Raw genomic sequence first — 19,698 nt, forward strand, 5'->3', positions numbered from 1 at the left:
GTCCCCACAGCAGAGGGGCTCCAGCCCTCTGATCATCAAAGGAGATGATGGATTGTACCTCCAAAGGAGAGACGGATTGAGATGTTGCTCCTCACTTGGTGGCACCCCAAGGAACCTTTGTGCCACCCACATCCCATCAGCCTGTCCTCACAGCAGAGGGGCTCCAGCCCTCCCAGCATCTCCGGGGCCTCCTCTGGCCCCGCTCCAACAGCTCCGTGTCTCTCCTGTGCTGAGGCCCCAGCGCTGGAGGCAGCACTGCAGGGGGGTCTCCCCAGAGCGGAGCAGAGGGGCAGAATCCCCCCCGCCCTCGCCCCGCTGCCCACGCTGCTGGGGATGCAGCCCAGGAGGCTGAGGGTTTCTGGTCTCTCCCCATCTTCACCAACGTCCGTCACCTCTCCTCCTGCCACCGCATGAGGTCAGAGCCAGCCCGCTGGCTTCCCTCCTGCAGGGTATTGGAAAAAAAACCCCAACCCTCCTCTGCTTTAAATGCCTGTGAGTTGGGAGGGCAGGAGAGCTGTCTCCTGCCTGCAGGTGTTTCCCCAGCTGGGCTGTGGTACACCAGCCATCATCCTTGTCCCCCAAACCCTTTGCTTCTCCGTTCACGGGGGGCGCGGGCGCTTAATGATACCATCCCTCTGCGGTTCTGCATCTCCACTGAGCCTGTCTCCGATGCGGACCCAGCGCCGCTCAGCATCATCTCAACCCCGCTGGCTCTCCCCTCCCCGCTGTGAAAGCCGAGTCGAAAATCAGTGTGTTTGTGTAGGGCACGGGCTGGGCAAAACGTCTCGAACTCCCCTGTCTCGCATGTTTTCCTTGCAGACGACTCTTCGACAAAAGTGGATGTTAAGGAATCTTACGAAACGGAAGCAAGCACTTTGTAAGTGTAAACGTGGCGCTGATTAGTGCGGCCTCGCTGCCGGCTTTAAAGCCCCCGGAGCAGGAACTGCTGCCGTCTGCACATTGAAAAGCTTCTGCTCAGTCTGGCTGAAACACGGGACGGTGTTTTTACTGTCCGCGTGCGGTGCCGTGGTCCCTGCCTCCGCAGCGTCTGCCGCCGAATTGTTCTGCCGCCGTGGGTTCCCAGAACGGGTCACGTACGCACCGAACGTGCATCCCCTGCATCAGCAAAGCGGGGATGCAGCGTTCGCCCGGCTCCTTTGCCTTGGTGAAGTCCAGCTGGAGTCGGGAGAAACGTTTTCCCCGTCACCCCTTCATTTTGGAAGCGTTTTTGCCTCCTGAGTTGGTGACCCCTGAAAAATCGGTAGCGTTTGCGGGCTGAAAACCTGACACCCAAACCAGTCGTTTAAAATTCACTGTTTGAAAATTTCCCATTTAACGCCAAAATAAGGTGGTTTGAGATCTTTTCCCCCCCACACTGTTCCAAAACGAGAACGCAGTCGGAGCGGGGTCGATGCCCACGTAGGGCTTCGTTTTCAGCGGGTCACCGTACCAATGTAGTTCAAGTCCTCCGTGCGGTGGGACGCTTCGGATGCCCTCCGGAGCAGGAGGCTGCCAGCCTTATTGCAGAGAGCGCCCAGTCTCCACGTCCCTCTCCACCCTTCCAGGCCCTCCTGAGCCACAACTGCCGGCGATGGCGATGCGGAAGGTGCCCGAGGAGCTCTGGAGGACTCACGGTCTGTTTGCCTTTCAGTTCCTTTCCAGAAACCTTGGATGCGGGTGACAACTCCCCCTCGTCCTTCTCCACGCAACAGTCTCCACACATTAAGACAGTCAGCGAGAGCGAGCTGAGCACCACGGCGACAGAGCTGCTCCAGGACTATATGATGACGGTAGGGTGCCCTTGGCTTGCAGGACAGGGTTGAGGGGGTTTTCTTCCCTTTAGGGCGTTTGAGTGCTCTTGGGATTTGGGATCGTGACCTCGGCGTGCAGAACATGAGCCCGTGCTGGTGTAGGAAGAGCCCATCCTCCTCTTTTTCGTAGAATTATAGAATCGTCTAGGTTGGAAAAGACCTTTAAGATCATCGAGTCCAACCATCAACCCAACGCTGCCAAAACCACGTCCCTCGGCACCACGTCTGCCCGGCTTTTAAATCCCTCCAGGGATGGCGACTCCACCACTGCCCTGGGCAGCCTGTTCCAAAGCTCCGCAACCCTTTCCGGGAAGAAATTGTTCCTAATACCCATCCTAAACCTCCCCTCCTACAAATTGCGCTCAGAGAGGCCTCACGGGATCCAGCCCTGGGCTCACATCCTTCTCCTGCAGGATTATCCCCACCCCCATATCCCCTGTCACGGCGTTTGGGCATGTCACGCCATCCACGGCGCGCCAGGTCCCTCACTTCATGAGTCACGGTCCCCGCGTTGTCCCCGTTACGAAAGCTGCCAGCTCAGCAGCGGATTGCACCAGCCCGTCCTGCTTTTCCATCGGGATGAGCTGGCTCATGACTTGCAGCTCATGTCAAATAGCAATAAAAACCTGGTGAACGCCGTTCCCGGGCTTCCCGTCCTCTCTTCCTCCTAAAAAAAAACCAACCAACCAAAAAAAAAAAATCATCAGTGATGTTTGCGGTTGTGCTTCTCTTCCGCAGCTCCGAACGAAACTCTCGTCCCAAGAGATCCAGCAGTTCGCGATGCTCCTGCACGAGTATCGCAACGGGGCTTCGATCCATGAATTCTGCATCAACTTGAAGCAGCTCTACGGGGACAGCAGGAAGTTCCTGCTCTTAGGTGAGTGTCAGGGGCCAGGGATTCATCGTGGATAACCAGCCGGAGTGGGAGAGCTGGCATCTGTCTTCTCCTGAGCCCTCGTGACCCGCCTGGTACCGATCGCTGAGGCATTGACCTTCCGCTTGGGCAGCCTGATGGGATGTGGGTGGCACAAAGGTTCCTTGGGGTGCCACCAAGCGAGGAGGAACATCTCAATCCATCTCTCCTTTGGAGGTACAATCCATCATCTCCTTTGATGATCAGAGGGCTGGAGCCCCTCTGCTGTGGGGACAGGCTGAGAGAGCTGGGGGGGTTCAGCCTGGAGAAGAGAAGGCTCCGGGGGAGAGCATTAGACCTTCCAGTCCCTAAGGGGGGCCTACAGGAAGGGTGGGGAGGGACTCTGGATCAGGGAGTGTAATGGTAGGACACAGGGTAAAGGCCTCAAACTGAAAGAGGGTGGATTTAGATTGGATATTGGGAAGAAATTGTTTGCTGTGAGGGGGGTGAACCCCTGGCCCAGGTTGCCCCGAGAAGCTGTGGCTGCTCCATCCCTGGAGGGGTTCAAGAGCAGGTTGGACGGGGCTTGGAGCAACCTGGGCTGGTGGGAAGTGTCCCTGCCCAGGGCAGGGGGTGGCACTGGATGGGCTTTAAAGGTCCCTTCCAACCCAATCCATTCTACGATTCTGTTATACCTCTCTCCTGAGGGCAGCTGGGTCCGTCTAACTCAGGCCCCCATCTCAGAGTCGTCTCTTGAGGTGCTCACCTCTTCCTCCGGACTGCAGAGGGAGCCCGGGTACCTCCTCCAGACCAGCCTCCAGGCTTTTCCGGGCCTGCTGGTAGTAAAAGAGAGGGTTCTGGTCCCTGACACCAGGCAATGCTGGTGTTGGATGTGTCATTTATGATGATCCGAGGGCTGGAGCCCCTCTGCTGTGGGGACAGGCTGAGAGAGCTGGGGGGGTTCAGCCTGGAGAAGAGAAGGCTCCAGGGAGACCTTGGAGCCCCTTCCAGTCCCTCAAGAGGCTCCAGGAAAGCTGGGGAGGGACTCTGGAGCAGGGAGGGGAGCCATGGGACGAGGGGGAAGGGTTTTCCACTGACAGAGGGGAGACTGAGATGAGATGTGAGGCAGAAATTGTTGGCTGTGAGGGGGGTGAGCCCCTGGCCCAGGTTGCCCAGAGAAGCTGTGGCTGCCCCATCCCTGGAGGGGTTCAAGGCCAGGTTGGCCGGGGCTTGGAGCAACCTGGGCTGGTGGGAGGTGTCCCTGCCCAGGGCAGGGGGTTTGGAACGAGATGGTCTTTAAGGTCCCTTCCCACCCAAACCAGTCTGCGATTCTATGGTTTATCCAAGCGGATTGAACCTGCTTTCCCTGGAGGGGACTTCACCGTCCTGGAGGGAAGGTGCACACCCTGGCAGGGGAAAAATCCTTGGAGTCGCCATCCCTGGGGGGATTTAAAAGCCGGGCAGACGCGGTGCTGAGGGACGTGGGGTAGTGGTGGGCTCGGCAGTGCTGCGCTAACGGTTGGACTCGATGATCTTAGAGGTCCCTTCCAACCTAGACGATTCCATGATTCTGTTCTAGGATTCTATTCTAACGAGACTCTTTCATTCCCCTTCATTAAAAGGAGCCTCGGGGGCTCTTTAAGTCCCTCCTGCCCAAACTCCTTGATTCGATTTTGGCTTTAATAATCTGAATCCGGGGTTGGGACAGGAGCGCGGGGGCCTGACGTGGTGTCTCTCCTCCAGCCACGGGCCGGCAGCGGCTCAGCTGTCCCTGCCCCAGCGCTCGGGTGGGGGGGGGGGGGCAGCGGGGTGTGGGGGGGGGAAAGCTTTCAAACAGGGAGATGCCTCGCGTTGCCAAGACGCGACGCCGCGTGTTTTCACCCTCTTTTAAAGAGCCTGCCGCCGGGAAGAAGGGCAGCTCCCGGCGAGCTCTCCGCCAGCCGCCTTCTCTTCCCTTTGTCCCGGGGATCCAGCGGCGCAGCACAAAGGCGTTTTCTTTCAGCCTCGCGCGCACGCAGCCGCCTCCCTTTTCGTGTCACCCGTACCGAAGCCGGTGCACCGGTGGGGTCACTGTGCTGGGAAGCTGATTTTATAGCGGCTGCGTGTCACCGAAACCGCGGATCCCGACTTTTCCCAGCCTGGGCGGTAGCACCGGAGCCGTGCTCTCTTGGGAGGCGCGAGACAAGAGAGGTGAGGAGCAGCAAACCTTCTGCCCGGGCTCCGGCCAGGCTGGGAACCGCATGGAAAGGCTTTTCTTTCAGTTTTCAGACTCATTTTTGGTTGGAAAAGACCATTAAGATCGAGTCCAACCCTTCTCGGAGCACCCAGGGTTTTCTTCCCAGCGGTTTGAGTAGTGACTGGCTCTGGGAAGGGACGTTGCGGGGTGGGGGGGGTGTTAATCTCATTTTTGGCCCTAAGGACACGCGCCGTGGAGGGTGGAGGGAGAGAAACAGACGATGCTCAGCCTGGCAGCTGTCCCGGGATTGCAGCTGGAGCGGGATTGGGCCCATCTGGAAGGAGAAAAAAAAAAAAAAGACAAAAAAAGACAAAAAACCACGTTTAAGAAGTCTTAGCTTAAACGCTCGCTCTTGAGGACTCTCCCCCTGCCTCTAATCGCAGAGAAAAAGGCGCGAGTTACTCCAAATCCTGGAGGGAGGATCGGCAGCGTGCCTAACCCGCTGCCCATCTCCGCTTGGCAGGGGGTGACAGCCCCCCCCCCCGCCCCCGGCGGGATGCAGCGGGAGAGGGGACGGATGCTCCCGCTGCCGCCACAGCCCTAAGCTCGGTAAAGCCAAGGAATGCGTTTCGGGGAGGAGTTAGCAGACGAGACTTTTGAGCTCGGAAAAAAAAATAAAATAAAAAAAAAAAAATCCCGCTTTAGCCAGATTTTATCCTCGGCGGGCGGTTCGCGGGAGTAGGAATGGGAGATCGGGCGACAAAGCTGGAGACTCCAGGGGTCCCCGTCCCCCCCAAAACAGGCTCCTCCGCTGAGCCCTGTGCGTTTTTGGGGAGCTGGGGTGGCACATTGCGGCTGGGAGGCTCGGAAGCCCCGGGGAATTTCAGGCAGCTGAGCACATCCGTGAGGAATCCTGCCCCAGGCCTCTCCCCCTCCCTCCGTGCCCGTCCGAAACGCACGACCACGCTAACGGTTTTCCTCCTCCTGTTTCCTTCCCAGGTCTTCGGCCCTTCATCCCGGAGAAGGACAGCCAACACTTTGAGAACTTCCTGGAGACCATCGGGGTGAAGGACGGCCGGGGCATCATCACGGACAGTTTCGGGAGGTACAGGCGGACGCTCAGCACCACCTCCAATTCCACCACCAACGGCAACGGCGCTGCCGGCAGCTCGGATGACCAATCCGTCCCTTCCGAGGAGGACGAGTGGGACCGAATGATCTCCCACATCAGCAACGACATCGAAGCCCTGGGGTGCAGCATGGACCGCGATTCCTCCTGAGAGCGAGCCGGGGAGGGACGGGAGGCGGGGGGGGGGGGGGGGGGGAAGAACAACCCCGCATCCTCCCGGAGAGACCCCCCGCAGCAGCAGTGCCTGGATCCTGACCGTCGGTTCCGGAAGAGGTTTTTTTTTTTGGGGGGTGGTGGGGGGGAGGGGGCTGGATCAGGATGTAATTAATCTCCCATCCTCGTTAACGGCGGAGGACCCCGGTGCAGGAGCCGTCCCTGGTTTGGTTTTTGCCGGCGAAACGGGGAGCAAGAGCCGGGTTGGGGGTGGGGGGGGGACACACACACACAAGTCGGCTACAACCCTCTTGCCTGGTTTACAGTTTTGCACATGGTGTCCTTATTGTAACCGCTCTCTTCCTCCTCCTCCTCTTCCTCCCCCCCCCCCCCCCGCCGCCCCCGGTTTGGAATGAAGTTTACCACAATGTGAATTATTTAAACCTATTTGTCCGTGGTGTCGAAGCCTTTGGGCTCCGGCCCCGCGGGAGAAGCCGCGGAGGTAGGAAAAACCCCCTGTGGCATTTCCCCCCCCCAGCACCCACCCACCCCCCCCCCCCCCAACCTTGGCTTCGCTCAGAAATAGCTGGGGGGGGGTGTCCTGGGGAGGTGACAATGACACGCAGATGCCATTTTACGTGCCAACAGGCTCCCGTGCGCCCACGAGCACCACCCTCGAGCACAAGGGTTTGTTGTCCCCCCTCCCCCCCCCCCCCCCAAAGTTTGGGGGGGCCCCCATGGTTCCCCCCCCCCACACACGCACACCAGCACCCATCCTGGGGTTGTAGTGATGGCCGGGGGGGCTGCTGCAGCTCCTTGGGGACCGTGCTGTCCCTCAGGGCCACCCTGGGACAGCAGAGCCCACCCCACTCTGGGAAGTTTGTGGGGGGTTTTTTTTTGGGGGGGGGGGGGGGGGGGGGGGGACTTGTGGTGTACATGTTGTATATATTTTTACATACAGGTATAAATACACACTTATTTTTTTAATCCGTATTTCCCCCCCCACCCCAACCAGAGGGAGGTGCTGGCTGCATTCCCCCCCCCCCATCCCCCCCTGCCATGGGTGAGGTGCCATTTTGGGGGGGGGGGGGAGGGGGGCTGTCCCCAATTATCCTGGAGCCCCAAGCAGAAGGAAAACGGATGGGGCTGGGGGGGGAGCGCTGGGGGCTCTGGCACCCATAGCAGGGGCTCAAGAGGGTCCTTGGGGCTGGGGGGGGGGGGGGGGGGGGGCTGCCGACCCCTGTGGGACGGTGCTTTGAGGCCAGGCACTGGCTCAGCAGGTTTTTTTTTTGGGGGGGGGGGGGGGTGTCCCCACCTTCTCTGCAGTTTTGGATCACATCCATCCCCATTTGTCCCCCAAAATCCCCCCCCCCCCCCAGTGCCTTTAACTCTTTTCAACCCCCCCCCCCCCAAGGGCCATACTCCAGGCCCCCCCCCCCCCCCAGTTAACCAGTACCCCCCCCTTACTGGTGTCTCACCGCAGCCTTCATCCCTCCATCCTCTCCCTCCCCAGCTCCCCCCCCAGTTTCTTACCTGCCCTTCCCAGGATCGCAGCTGGAGCCATCATCAGGGTGACACCCATTCCCCCCCCCCCCCTTCTTCTCCCTGGTTTGGTGGGGGGGGGGTCCCATGGCCCCCATCCCTCCTTCCCCTGGGCTTTAAGGGGGGGCCTTGGCCGAGCCACCCCCCCCCCACGCCAGGGGACAGGGATTGGGGACAGTGTGTGCGTGGGTCCCGTTCCCCCCCCCCCCCCCCCCACAACAGCCCTTTCCTCCCCGTTCCCAGGTGGATAAACCCCAAAGCGGAATGTGGGGGTCCCCAAGATAGTCCCCCCCCCCCCGGAGGAAGGGATTTGGCCAGGACACGTCCATCCCGGAGACCATCTTCCCTGGGAACAAGCCTGGATGGAGAAGCTCCAGGTTTTCTCCTCCTGGCGCGTGGGTTTTTGAGGGAAGGGGACATGGAAGTGTGTGTGGGGGGGAATTTCCCCCCTCCCGACACCTCCGGGGTCCTCAGGAGTTGGGGGGGGGGGGGGGAAACCACGATTTTCCCCTCGCCTTTAATCCCGGGAGGCAGCAGCAGCACAGCCCCGGGAAAGGTGGGAGCTGAGGGGGGGGGGGGGGGGACGCGGGGGGGGGTATGGTATTTTTTTTTTTTAGTGCCTTTTTCCGATTTACAGATTATTAAAAAAAAAAAAGAAAACAAAATCGCACGGGTGGATGGTGGAGTCGTTAAAGACTTAAATTTGGAAGGAAAAAAAAAAAATTAAGGAAAAGCCCTATTTTTTGACATGACTGTAGATGGAGAGCTATCTTCCCCCCCACGTAACAGCTTGGGGGGGGCGGGTGATTATTTTTTTTTTTTTAATTTTTTTAATTTTTTTTTTTTTTATATATGGGACTTAATTCTGGAAATAACTTAATCCTGTCTTGGGAGCGAGTAGGTGGCAGCAACCGGGGGGGGGGGGGGGAAGGTTCTGCACCTCCGTTACCCCATCACCAGCCCCGGTGACACCGGGGGGGGACGGGGACACACACGACATGAAGGGGGGTGGCTGGGGGGGGGGGGAGTGGGGGGCCACGACACAAGGCTGCGTACATATGATTTCTGTACGGAATATTTCTTAAACAGGTAGATATAACCCTGCACACCCCCCCACCCCCCCCCCCCCCCCGGTGGTCTGGCTCCTTGCTAAAGCCCTGGCTCGCCCCCCCACACCCCCCCCCCCCCCCAGGGGCCCAGCTTTGTTAATCACCCTCCCCAATTAGTGACAGGGGAGGGGGCAAAGCCCCGGTGGCTTCAGGGACCTCCCGGGACTTTGCATCCCCCCCCCTCTCTCCCCCCCCCCAAAATCCAGGGCCTGGTGCCCCCCCCCTCCCAAAGCCACCCAACTGTGGGCTACCAGCCCCCCTGTCCCACCACGGTGGCCTCTAGGCCACGGCCACCTCAGCCACTCGCCTCCAAGCCCACCCCCCCCAGGGATAGAACGCTGGGGGAGCCATGGGGGAGCCCAGCCTGCCCCCCCCGCCCCCCCCCCCCCCAAATCACCATGCTAGGAGGCTTTGTGCGATCCAAGTGATACATGAGGCCATTTATTGAGCGTTACAGACGGGGAGGAGGAGTATGGGGGGGTCCTAGAGGAAGGATGGCGGCGGGGTGAGGGGGGGGCGGGGGGGGGAGTAACTGTGCATCTATACAGGGAGTTGGGGGGGGGGGGGGGGCAGGGGCCGGGCCGCCCCCGGCCGCTACATGGTCAGCTCCTGCGGGAGAGAGAGAGCAAAGGGTCAGGGACCCCCCCTGCAGGACCCCGGGGTGGGGGGTTGGCACCCCCAGTTCATGCTGGGAGAGGTGGGGGGGGGTGCAGTGGGGTGGGGGGGGGATGTACACCCAGTTTGCAGTGCCCCCCCCCCCCCCCTCCCCCAGCCACTACTCACCATGATGGCGTTGACGATGTCGTTGTTGTTGTGCCGAAGCGCCCGCACGGCTTTGGGGCGCGAGACGTTGGCTTGGGCCATCACCAGCTCGATGTCCCTCACCTCCAGCCCCGTCTCGTCCACCTGTGACCCGGGGGGGGACACACACACACGCACACACACGTCACCAAACCCCCCGCCATGGCACCGTGGGGGGTGTCTGTGTGTGTGTGTCTCTCTCTTCACCCACCTCCTCCTCCTCCTCGCTCTCCTCCTTGATGGTGAGGGTGGGGGCCGTCTCCGTGATGAGGGGCGAGTGCTCCATGGGCACCTTGAACTTCTCCGCCGCCGCCTTGTGCACTTGCTGCGACAGGTCCTCGATCTGCGGGGACACGGGGGTCACCCTACTTGTCCCCACTGGCCACCAAGGATGGAGTTCCACCCCCCCACACCCCAAATCCCACCCCCCTGCCCCCATCACCTTGGCTTCCCCAAAGACGATGTAGATGTCGGACGCGGGGCTCTTGAAGACGTCGGGTTTGGTGATGACGAAGAGGATGTTCTTGGACTTGCGGATGGTGATGCGGGTGACGCCGTGGATCTGCCGCAGCCCCAGCTTGGACATGGCCTTGGGGGACGGGACACACACACAGGGTCACCCCCCCCCCGCCACCACGTCCCCCCCATCCAGCATCACAACACCCAGAGCAGCCGATGTGGGGTGGGGGGGGGGGGTGGATCTCCAGCCCCTCACCACCCCCACCCCAACCCCAACCCCTTGGCCAACAGCAAAACCAGGGATGGGGGTCAAATTTGTCACCCAGCACCGCCAGACTGAGCCCGCCCCCCCAGAATGGGGGACCCCACATCACACCTCCCCTCCCCCCACAGTGCTGGGACACCCCAGCCTGGCATGGAGAGCCCCCCCACCACTAGAGTGGAGACTTGTCCCCCCCAACGCCCCAGTGCTGCCCCATTCCCAGGGCAACCCCCCCCCCCCCCTTCCAAGCCCATCTTACCCCTCCCCAAAACCCTGCGATGGGATGGGGACCCCCAGCCCCAGGGGGGGACCCCCAAAACCACCCGGGGGGGGTGGTGGTGGGGGGGGGTGTGTGTGTGTCCCATCCCACCTTCCTGGCCTTCTTCTCGCTCCGGCTCTGCTTGGCCTTGCTGACGGTCTCCTCCCCGGTGCCCAGCGAGTGGGTGAGCTGCGCCTGCCACGGACCCCCGGGTGAGGGCAGCCCCAGCCCCCCCCCGCCCCCAACCTGGGGGTGGGGGGCTGGGTGCCCCCATCAACACACACCCCACCCCCACCCCCGCATCACCCCCAAAATATCCCCCACCTGGGTCTGGGCCGGCGGCGGCTCCGAGCCCTCCGGCTCCTCCAGCTCCGGGATGGATTCGTCGTTACTCTCCGACTCGTTACACGACCCTGCGGCCGAGCAGAGGGGTGGGATGAAGACGGGCACCCCTCCGACCCACCCCCCCCAAGAAGAAATTTGTGGGGGACACCCCCCCCCCCCCCCATCCCTCACCTTTATGGTTGGCCTCGCAGCGGCGGGGGGCCGGGGGCTGCTTGTCCTGGCGCAGGGCGATGCCGGCGGCTTCCCGCAGGCGCTGGATGTCGGGGCAGGGCTCCGGGGCGTCCCCCTCGCTGGAGGAGCTCGATTCCGACTGCAGGGACCCCCGGGGGGGCCCCCGCCCGCCCGCCCCCGCCTGCCGCCCACGGGGCTCCTTCTCCTTGCGTGGGGAGGGCTGGGGGGCTGCGGGGCAAGGTGGGATGGGGGTGGGGGCTGAGCTGGTGATGCCCACACCCCCCCCCCCAAAAATCCCTCCATGGGGTTGAGCACAGCCTGCCCACCCTTGTCACCTCCCAGAGGGGACCCCCCCAGCACCCCACCATGGGTGATGCCCACCCTGGTCCCACGCGATACCCCATGGCAGTGGGGGCAAGTGGGGGGCTGAGCTGGTGGTGCCCCCCAAAATCCTTCCATGGGGTTGAACCCAGCCTGATCACCCCCATTACCCACCCTGGGTCCCCCCCCCCCAAAGGGGACCCCCAGCACCCCACTGTGGGTGATGCCCACCCTGGACCCATGCGATACCCCATGGTGGTGGGGTCTAGGGGGGGCTGAGCTGATGGTGCCCCCCAAAATCCCTCCATGGGGCTGAACCCAGCCTGCTCATCCCCTCTGGCCACCCTGGGACCCCCCCCAAAGGGGACCCTCAGCACCCCACCGTGGGTGACACCCACCCTGGACCCACCGGACACCCCACGGCGATGGGTGGGGGGAACATGGGAGGCCGGGGGGGGGGGCGGGTGGTGTCTCTTACCCTCAAGGTGCTTCCTGGACGGCGGCAGGACGGAGGGATGCTCCTCGCCGGCGGGGAGCCCTGAGGTGTCCCGGGGGCCGTGGGCCCGATCCGGGCCGGGTGACGATGGCGGGGAGGGCGCGGTGGCGGCGAGCGGAGGCACTTGGCTGAGTTCGGGGAGCGGAGGAGGGCAGGGGGCCGGCGGCGGGCTGGGGGGCTCGGGGGGGGCTGCTTCCCCCGCTGGCTCCTGGGGGGGCTCGGGCTGAGCATCCCCCCCTTGGCTGGGCTGGGGGCTGGACGCCGCCCCCGCCATGGCCTCCTCTTCCTCCTGCTGCCCGGGGGGGGCCGGGGGCTCGCTGGGGGGGCTCGGGGGGCCACCATCCCCTGGGACTTTGGCATCGGTGTCCCCAGCAGTCTCATCGCCCGGCCGAGGGGTCGGGGGCTCGTGGGGGGCCGGGGGCTCCTCCGTCCCCTCATCCTCGGGGGGTGCCTGCGGCTGGGGGGGTGGTTCCACCGGCACCTCGGGGGGCTCGGGGGACCTGGGGGGCTGTCGGGGGGCCGGCAGGTCCCCGAAGGAGCCCCGTAACATGACGGCGACCCGTTGGCGGTCCTCCCAGGCCGCCTCGCTCTCCGAAAAGGCACCGGGTGGTTGGAGCAGTTCCAGGGGGGCCGGGGGGACCCCCACGTACACCTCCCGCTCCGAGGCGGTGAAGAGCGTGGGGGGCACGGCGGGGGGCGAGGGGGGCAGGCAGAGGGCCAGGCAGCGGCGGGCAGCATCCTCCTCCTCCTCCTCTTCTTCCTCCTCCTCCTCGGAAGATGGGGGTCTGGGGGGGACGGCCGTCTCCCCCGCGCTGTCCTCGGGGGCGGTGAAGAAGCTGGAGTCGGTGCGGGAGCGGGAGGTCTCCAGCAGCTCCGGGGACGATTCCTCGGAGGAAGCGGTGGCATCGGCCCACTCCTCGGGGGCTTCGCCGGCATCCCCGGGGGGACGCGCCACGGGCTCCGGGGGACACGGGGTCGCCGCTGGCTCCAGGGACTCGCCGGTTGAGGCCACCGCGTCCACCAGCTCCTGGTGGGCATGGCCTGGGGACAGTGCTGCCACGCCGTCCGGCAGGATGGATGTCACCGGTGGTGCCAGGTCGGTGGCCACAGTGGCCAGCTCGTCTGGTGGGATGGGCGTCATCGATGGCACCGGGTCAGTGGCCACGGTGGCCAGCTCGTCTGGTGGGATGGGAGTCATCGATGGCACCGGGTCAGTGGCCACAGTGGCCAGCTCGTCTGGTGGGATGGGCGTCATCGATGGCACCGGGTCAGTGGCCACAGTGGCCAGCTCGTCTGGTGGGATGGGCGTCATCGATGGCACCGGGTCGGTGGCCACGGTGGCTGACGGGGTGAGTGTCACTGATGTCACCGGGTCAGCAGCCAGCGGGCTGGGCGTCACTGATGTCACCGGGTCGGTGGCCACAGGGGCTGGCGGGCTGGCCGTCACTGATGCCACCAGGTCAGTAGCCGGCGGGCTAGGCGTCAACGATGCCACCAGGTCGGTGGCCACAGGGGCCAGCGGGCTGGCCATCACTGATGCCACCATGTCGGTAGCCAGCGGGCTGGGCGTCAACGATGCCACCACGTCAGTGGCCACAGGGGCCGGCAGGCTGGCTGTCACTGATGCCACCAGGTCAGTAGCCGGCGGGCTAGGTGTCAACGATGCCACCACATCAGTGGCCACAGGGGCTGGCGGGCTGGCCGTCACTGATGCCACCAGGTCGGTAGCCGGCGGGCTAGGCGTCAACGATGCCACCACGTCAGTGGCCACAGGGGCCGGCGGGCTAGGCGTCAACGATGCCACCACGTCAGTGGCCACAGGGGCCGGCGGGCTAGGCGTCAACGATGCCACCACGTCAGTGGCCACAGGGGCCGGCGGGCTAGGCGTCAACGATGCCACCACGTCAGTGGCCAGCAGGCTTGGTGTCACTGATGCCACCACATCAGTTGCCACTGGGCTGGACATCACTGATGCCACCAGGTCAGTGGCCACAGGGGCCGGCAGGCTGGGTGTCACTGATGCCACCAGGTCAGCAGCCAGTGGGCTGGGCATCAACGATGGCACCAGGTCAGTGGCCACAGGGGCCGGCGGGCTGGGCGTCACTGATGCCACCAGGTCAGTGGCCAGTGGGCTGGGCATTACTGATGCCACCAGGTCAGTGGCCACAGTGTCCAACTCCTCATGGCCATCAGTGGATGCTGTCTCGTTGCTCCCCCCTCTCACAGTGCCAAGCTCATGGTCGCTGTCACCATCATCATCATCATCATCACCGTCACCATCATCGTCACCATCACTCCCATGGCTGCCCTGGGGCTCCCCGTTGGCCGGTGTCACGTTGTCCTCCCCCAGCCCATGGGTTTGGGGGTCACAGGGCTCCCCGGAGCAGAGCCCGGGGGGCTGCAGGATGCTGCCAACGGCCACCATCTCCGTGATGGATTCATCCTTCACCACCGGCTCCTCCTCGACACCCGCCATCGCCTCCTCTGGGACCTGGGGGAGCTCCGGCTGGGGACACCCCATGGGGACACCGTGCTCCGGGGCTGAGGCCTCCTCCGCCTCCGAGGAGGAAGAGGAGGTGAGGAAGGTGCCATCCGGCTCCATGCCACCTTCTCCGGAAGGCGCCGGGGGGGTCTCGCTGCCATCCCGCTCCTCCTCCGTGGTGGCCACCAGCTCCTGGCCGTGGTGGTGCTGGGGGGACTCCTCCGGCGAGGCCGAGGTGGCCGGAGCCATGCCGGCGTGAAGGTGGAGCTCGACGCCGCCGTGGGGGGGAGTGCGGGCGGCGGGGGGCCCCCCCTCGGCCCCCAGGGCATGGCGCTCGGTGCCGTAGAGCCGCTCGTCCTCCTCCCCGTCGTAGGCGGCCGAGTCGGAGGAGGCCGAGGTGTCGTCGCGGAAGGCGAAGGACTCGTCCACCCCCTCGGTGATGGAGGTCTCGGAGAGGGAGCGCAGGAAGGAGGCCGAGGTGCTGCCGCCTTCCTCTTCCTCCTCCTCCTCTTCTTCTTCCTCTTCCTCCTCCTCATCCTCCTGGGCGGAGCGGGGCAGGGGGGCGGCGGCGGCGGGGGGCAGCGGGGCGATCTCCACCGCCTCCGCCTGGAAGAGGAGGCTGCCGCGGAAGGGCAGCAGGGCCGCCGGGATCAGCCCCGCGTCCTCCGACACCCCCCATTCCTCCTCTTCATCCTCCTCCGGCGTCTGCCCATCCTCATCCTCCTCATCATCATCCCCCGGCGGGGCGAAGGGCCCATCTTCCTCCTCCTCCTCGGGGGACTCCATGGGCAGCACCGCCATGGCGTTGACCTCCATCATGGCGTCCACCCCCATCATGGCGTCGCCCTCTTCTTCCTCCTCAGCCACCGCCATGGCTTCGGCCTCGGCCACCAGGTTGGGGGAGCAGGACGGGGAGGTGCTGGCGGTGCCGGAGGACCCCCCCCAGCTGCCCCCCTCCGCCGTCATGTAGGAGCCGGAGGGGGAGGTCGGGGGGGAGCAGAGCCCCTCGCTCTCCCCGTCCGTCTGCTCCTCGGGGGGGGGCGGCGGTAACCGGGACCCCCCCACCCTGACGGGGGTGGAGGGGGCGGTGAAGAAGAGATCGGGGTCCAGGTTGGCGGCAGGTGGGGGGGGTCTGACGGGATGGGGGGGTTCGGCCCCTTGGCGGTGGTGCTGCGGGGGGGGGATGTCTTTGGTGGGAGCGGGGAAGGGACAAGGCACGGCGGGACCCCCCCGCAGCTCGGGGGGGGCGGCGGGGGAGCGGGTCTCCTCGCCCATGACGATGCGGGTGTCCAGGGGGGCGGCGGCGGTGGTGGTGGCAGCGGCCGGGGGGGGGCCGGGGTCGCAGCTGGCCCCCTCGGGCTGCGGACGAGCCTCCTCCTTGGTGGGCAGCGGCGGGGGGCCGCCGGCCGGCGGGGGGGCTGCGGAGAGACAGAGAGAAAGACCCCCCCCCAACTCAGTGCCACGGGACCCCCAGGGTGCTGCCATGAAGGGGGGGGGGTGTCACCCAGCCAGGCTGGTGTCACCCCCCCCCCCCCCCCCCCACCCAGGGGTGGGACAACAGGGTGACCCCCACCCAGAGGGCCCGGGCCATGGGGGGGACACACGCCACACACCCCCCACAGGGTTTGGGTGACTCTGGGGCGGGGGGGGGACACACACACCAATAGCTGGCCCCCCCCACCCCCCCCAGTCCCTCTCTATGGGCACAGGGATGGAGCTCCATTAAGGGCGGGGGGGGGACGGGACACACACACACAGACCCAGGTGTCCCCAAGCAAGGGGGACACCCCCCCCCCCCCCCCAGCAAAGCCCAAGCTCCCCCCCCCGCCCCCCCCTTGCAACATTCCTACTGCAGGGAGCTCCCTGCCCACCCGTGCACTGAGTTTGAGGGTGCTCAGACGCCCCTTTCCCAGGCCGGGGGGGGGGTGTGGGTGCAGCCCCCTCCCCGCCCCATAGAGACCTCCTAAACCTTGTATTAAGGGGGGGGGGGGGGGGGGGGGACACCAAACCCAGATGCCCCCAAGCAAGAAGGACCCTTCCACGGGGTGGGGGGACACCCCACATCCCTCCCAAGAAAAGCTCAAGACACCCCCCACCCCCCCCCCGCAGCATCCCTGGTGTATAGAGCTTTATGCCCACCTGTGCACCGAGTTTGTGGGTGCTCAGCCGCCCATTTCCTGGGGGGGGTGGGGGGGTGGGTGCACCCCCCTCCCCACCCTACAGACACCCCAAAACCTTGCACTAAGGGGGGGGGGGGTTTGTGCAGACCCAGGCGTCCCCATGCAAAGGGCACCCCACATACCCACCCCCCCCCGCCAGCATCTGTGCCCATTCATGCACCGATTTTGTGGGGGCTCAGCCCCCCCACACCTTTTCCCAGGAAGGGGGTGGGCGCAGCCCCCTCCCCACCTCACAAGCAGCCCCCCCCCTTTACCTGGTGCCCCCAGGGACGGGTCCATGGGGCAGGAGCAGCCCGGACCCAGCTCCAGCACTAAACCCAGCATGGACCCATTTGCCCCCCCCGGGGGCTTTATATAGGGGTGAGGGGGAGGGGCCAGCCGCGGAGGCTGCTGGGATGGGGGGGGTGGGGCCTCACCTGGGTATTTAACAGGCAGCTGGTTGCCCCCCCCCCCTTACCTCCCCCCCTGCAAGTGCCTGGGGGGGGGCTTATTCCTGGGGTCCTCCCTGGAATCTGGGGGCCCTTTAAGGGTTAATTTGACGGGGGGGGGGCCTGGGGCTGTGCTCCCCCCCCCCCAGGTGGTATTTTGGGGGGGCTGGTTCCCCCCTACAGTGAGGGGGGGGGCTGGGACCCCCACCTTAACCCTGTCCTTCCCCACTGCTGCCTGGCCGGGAACCCCCCCACACCGCGGGGGGCGGGGGGGGGAATGTTTTGGGGTTCCCCCCATTCCCAGTTGCCACGGGGACCCTGCAACCCCCCCCGGCACAAACCGGACCCTCACCCCCCCCCCTCCTTTTTTGGGGGAGGCACCGCCCCCCCCCAGACCCAGCTCCCGAGGGGAAAGTGAGGCACAAGGGGTGGGGGGGGGTGGCACCGGGATGGGGGGGGCAACTGCATAAGGGACACACCCCCCCACCCCTTGGGGACACCCGCACGGGGTGACCTTGGGCTGCCCCGTGCCTCAGTTTCCCCACCCGGTGGTCCCTGGGGGGGGGGGTGGAGGATGGGGGGGGGGGGAGTTTCAGCCTCCCTGGGGCACTGAGACTCCCCCTGGTACTAGTAGGGGGGGACACGGGGGTGAAGGGGGGGGAGGTGTCCCCAAAGTCACCTCCCGCCTGGCTCTGGGGGGGGGGACCGGTACCGGAGCCCCGGGGTGATGGGAGCTGCCGCCGCGGCCGGCCCTGCGTCCTCCATCCCCTATCCCTGCATCCCAGACCCCTCCATCCCCTATCCCTGCATCCCAGACCCCTCCATCCCCTGTCCCTGCATCCCACATCCCTCCCATCCCTCTGTCCTACACCCTACATCCCTGCAGCCCAGATCCCTCAGTCCTCCATCCCTCCTGCTCCATCCTCCATCCCACATCCCTCTTATCCCTGCATTCCACATCCCTCTGTCCTCCATCCTATACCCCTCTGTCCCTTGGTCCTCTATCCCTCCTGCGCTGTCCTCCATCCCAGATCCCTCCGTCCCTCCTGCTCCGTCCTCCACCCCACATCCCAGATCCCTCTATCCCTCCTGTTCCGTCCTCCATCCCATATCCCTGCATCCCAGATCCCTCCATCCCTCCTGCTCCGTCCTCCACCCCATATCCCTGCATGCCAGATCCCTCCATCCTCCATCCCAGATCCCTCCATCCCTCCTGCTCCGTCCTCCACCCCATATCCCTGCATGCCAGATCCCTCCATCCCATATCCCTGCATCCCACACCCCTCCATCCCTCCTGCTCCGTCCTCCACCCCATATCCCTGCATCCCAGATCCCTCCATCCCATATCCCTGCATCCCACACCCCTCCATCCCTCCTGCTCCGTCCTCCACCCCATATCCCTGCATCCCAGATCCCTCCGTCCCTCCATCCTCCACCCCACATCCCCGCATCCCAGATCCCTCTATCCCTCCTGCTCCGTCCTCCATCCCAGATCCCTCTGTCCCTGCTTCCCACATCCCCGCATCCCGTATCCGTCCTCCATCCCTCCCGCTCCATTCTCCGGCCCCGCGGCCTATCCCCTCGGCCTCACCTGCCTCCGATCCCTCCGGCATCCCGTTTTCCTTCTCCAATCCCCCCAAACCCTGGCTGGGGATGGATTCTCCGGGCATGGCGCTGCCAGGAGCCCGGCCGGCCGGCCTGGGCGGCCGCCTGCCCCCCCCCGCCGCCCCCGGCACCCCGTCACCCGCCGGCACCCGCGGCTGGGGCTGGGCGAGGGCGGCTGCGCCGGCACAAGCCCAGCATTAGTGGGGCTCCGGCGGGGGGGGGGGGAAGGGGGGGGCCGCCAGCGGGATCAGCCCCGTCATCCCAGATGATGTCAGCAGGATTTTTTTTTTTTTTTTTTTCCTATTCCTCCCCCCCCCTCCCCCCCGGTTTTCTTTTTTTTTTTTTGTCCCTGCCTCTCCTTTCTCTCTCCTATTTATTTATTTAAAAAAATTATTATTATGGGTTTTTTTTTTTTTTTTTTTTAACATCTCTCCGGCGCGGGGTGTGTGCCAGGCGCTGCGGCGCTGGGTGGCGGGGAGGGGGGGGTTGGGGGGGGGAGAGGGAAGGGCCCACCCCAGCAGCGCTGCCTCTTGCATCAGCTCCGGGGAAATGGGGGGGGGAGGGAGGGGGCTATGGGGGGGGGGGGGGTGTCCCTGTGTCTTCCCCCCCCCCCGCCCCCAGCCTCAGTTTCCCCAGAATTGATTGATGAGAAGGGGGATGGAGGTGGAGTTTTAGCGCCCCCCCCCCCCAAATAAAAAGGGGGGACGGCATCCAGAGCCCCCCCAGAAGCGGCTGCACGTGTGTGATGGCAGATATATGGGGGGGGGGGGGGGAAGAACCTGGTGTGTCCCCCCCCCGCCCCGGGCTGGGTACCACTGGGGAGGCAGGATGGGTGCCTGCGCCGTCGCCATGGGAACGGCCCGTCTCCTCCTCCTCTTGTCTCCGTGGCGATGGGGAGGAGGATGAGGATGGCTCCCTGGCAACGTGGGGGGGGTGTGTGTGTGTACCCCGCTGGGGAGACCCTGGATGGACGGACGGACGGACGGACGGACAGCGATGGCTCCTTGGGAGGCGGGAAGGGGGTGGCAAGGAGGGACCGGGCCCCCCGGTTGCGTTCCCCAGATCATCCCCTCCGTGCCACAGGAAGCCAAAGGATGCTGGGGGGAAACTGAGGCA

General features: G+C 64.8%; 2 protein-coding genes across 2 annotated transcripts in view; one reads left to right on the top strand and one right to left on the bottom strand.

The window, feature by feature from the left end:
- CCM2 (CCM2 scaffold protein) overlaps nucleotides 1-6,816 on the top strand; it is a 42,398-nt gene extending 35,582 nt beyond the window's left edge. The window contains exons 7-10 of the mRNA XM_063324207.1: nucleotides 820-877; nucleotides 1,652-1,790; nucleotides 2,550-2,688; nucleotides 5,840-6,816. Of these exons, the coding sequence (XP_063180277.1) occupies nucleotides 820-877; nucleotides 1,652-1,790; nucleotides 2,550-2,688; nucleotides 5,840-6,120 (617 nt within the window). The 3' untranslated portion in view covers nucleotides 6,121-6,816. The remainder of the gene's footprint in view (nucleotides 1-819; nucleotides 878-1,651; nucleotides 1,791-2,549; nucleotides 2,689-5,839) is intronic.
- Nucleotides 6,817-9,229: 2,413 nt separating this feature from the next.
- Nucleotides 9,230-18,799, bottom strand: NACAD (NAC alpha domain containing). The gene is made up of 9 exons (XM_063324199.1): nucleotides 18,569-18,799; nucleotides 11,870-15,787; nucleotides 11,071-11,298; nucleotides 10,879-10,967; nucleotides 10,666-10,749; nucleotides 10,017-10,163; nucleotides 9,786-9,917; nucleotides 9,557-9,679; nucleotides 9,230-9,382 (listed from the first exon to the last, which is right to left on the bottom strand). The coding sequence occupies exons 1-9, from the start codon at nucleotides 18,645-18,647 to the stop codon at nucleotides 9,368-9,370; spliced, it is 4,815 nt and encodes a 1,604-aa protein (XP_063180269.1). The 5' UTR covers nucleotides 18,648-18,799; the 3' UTR covers nucleotides 9,230-9,367.
- Nucleotides 18,800-19,698: the final 899 nt, after the last annotated feature.

Source organism: Chroicocephalus ridibundus, chromosome 2 (genome assembly GCF_963924245.1).
Source record: "Chroicocephalus ridibundus chromosome 2, bChrRid1.1, whole genome shotgun sequence".
In the NCBI taxonomy this organism is placed as follows: Eukaryota; Metazoa; Chordata; class Aves; order Charadriiformes; family Laridae; genus Chroicocephalus; species Chroicocephalus ridibundus.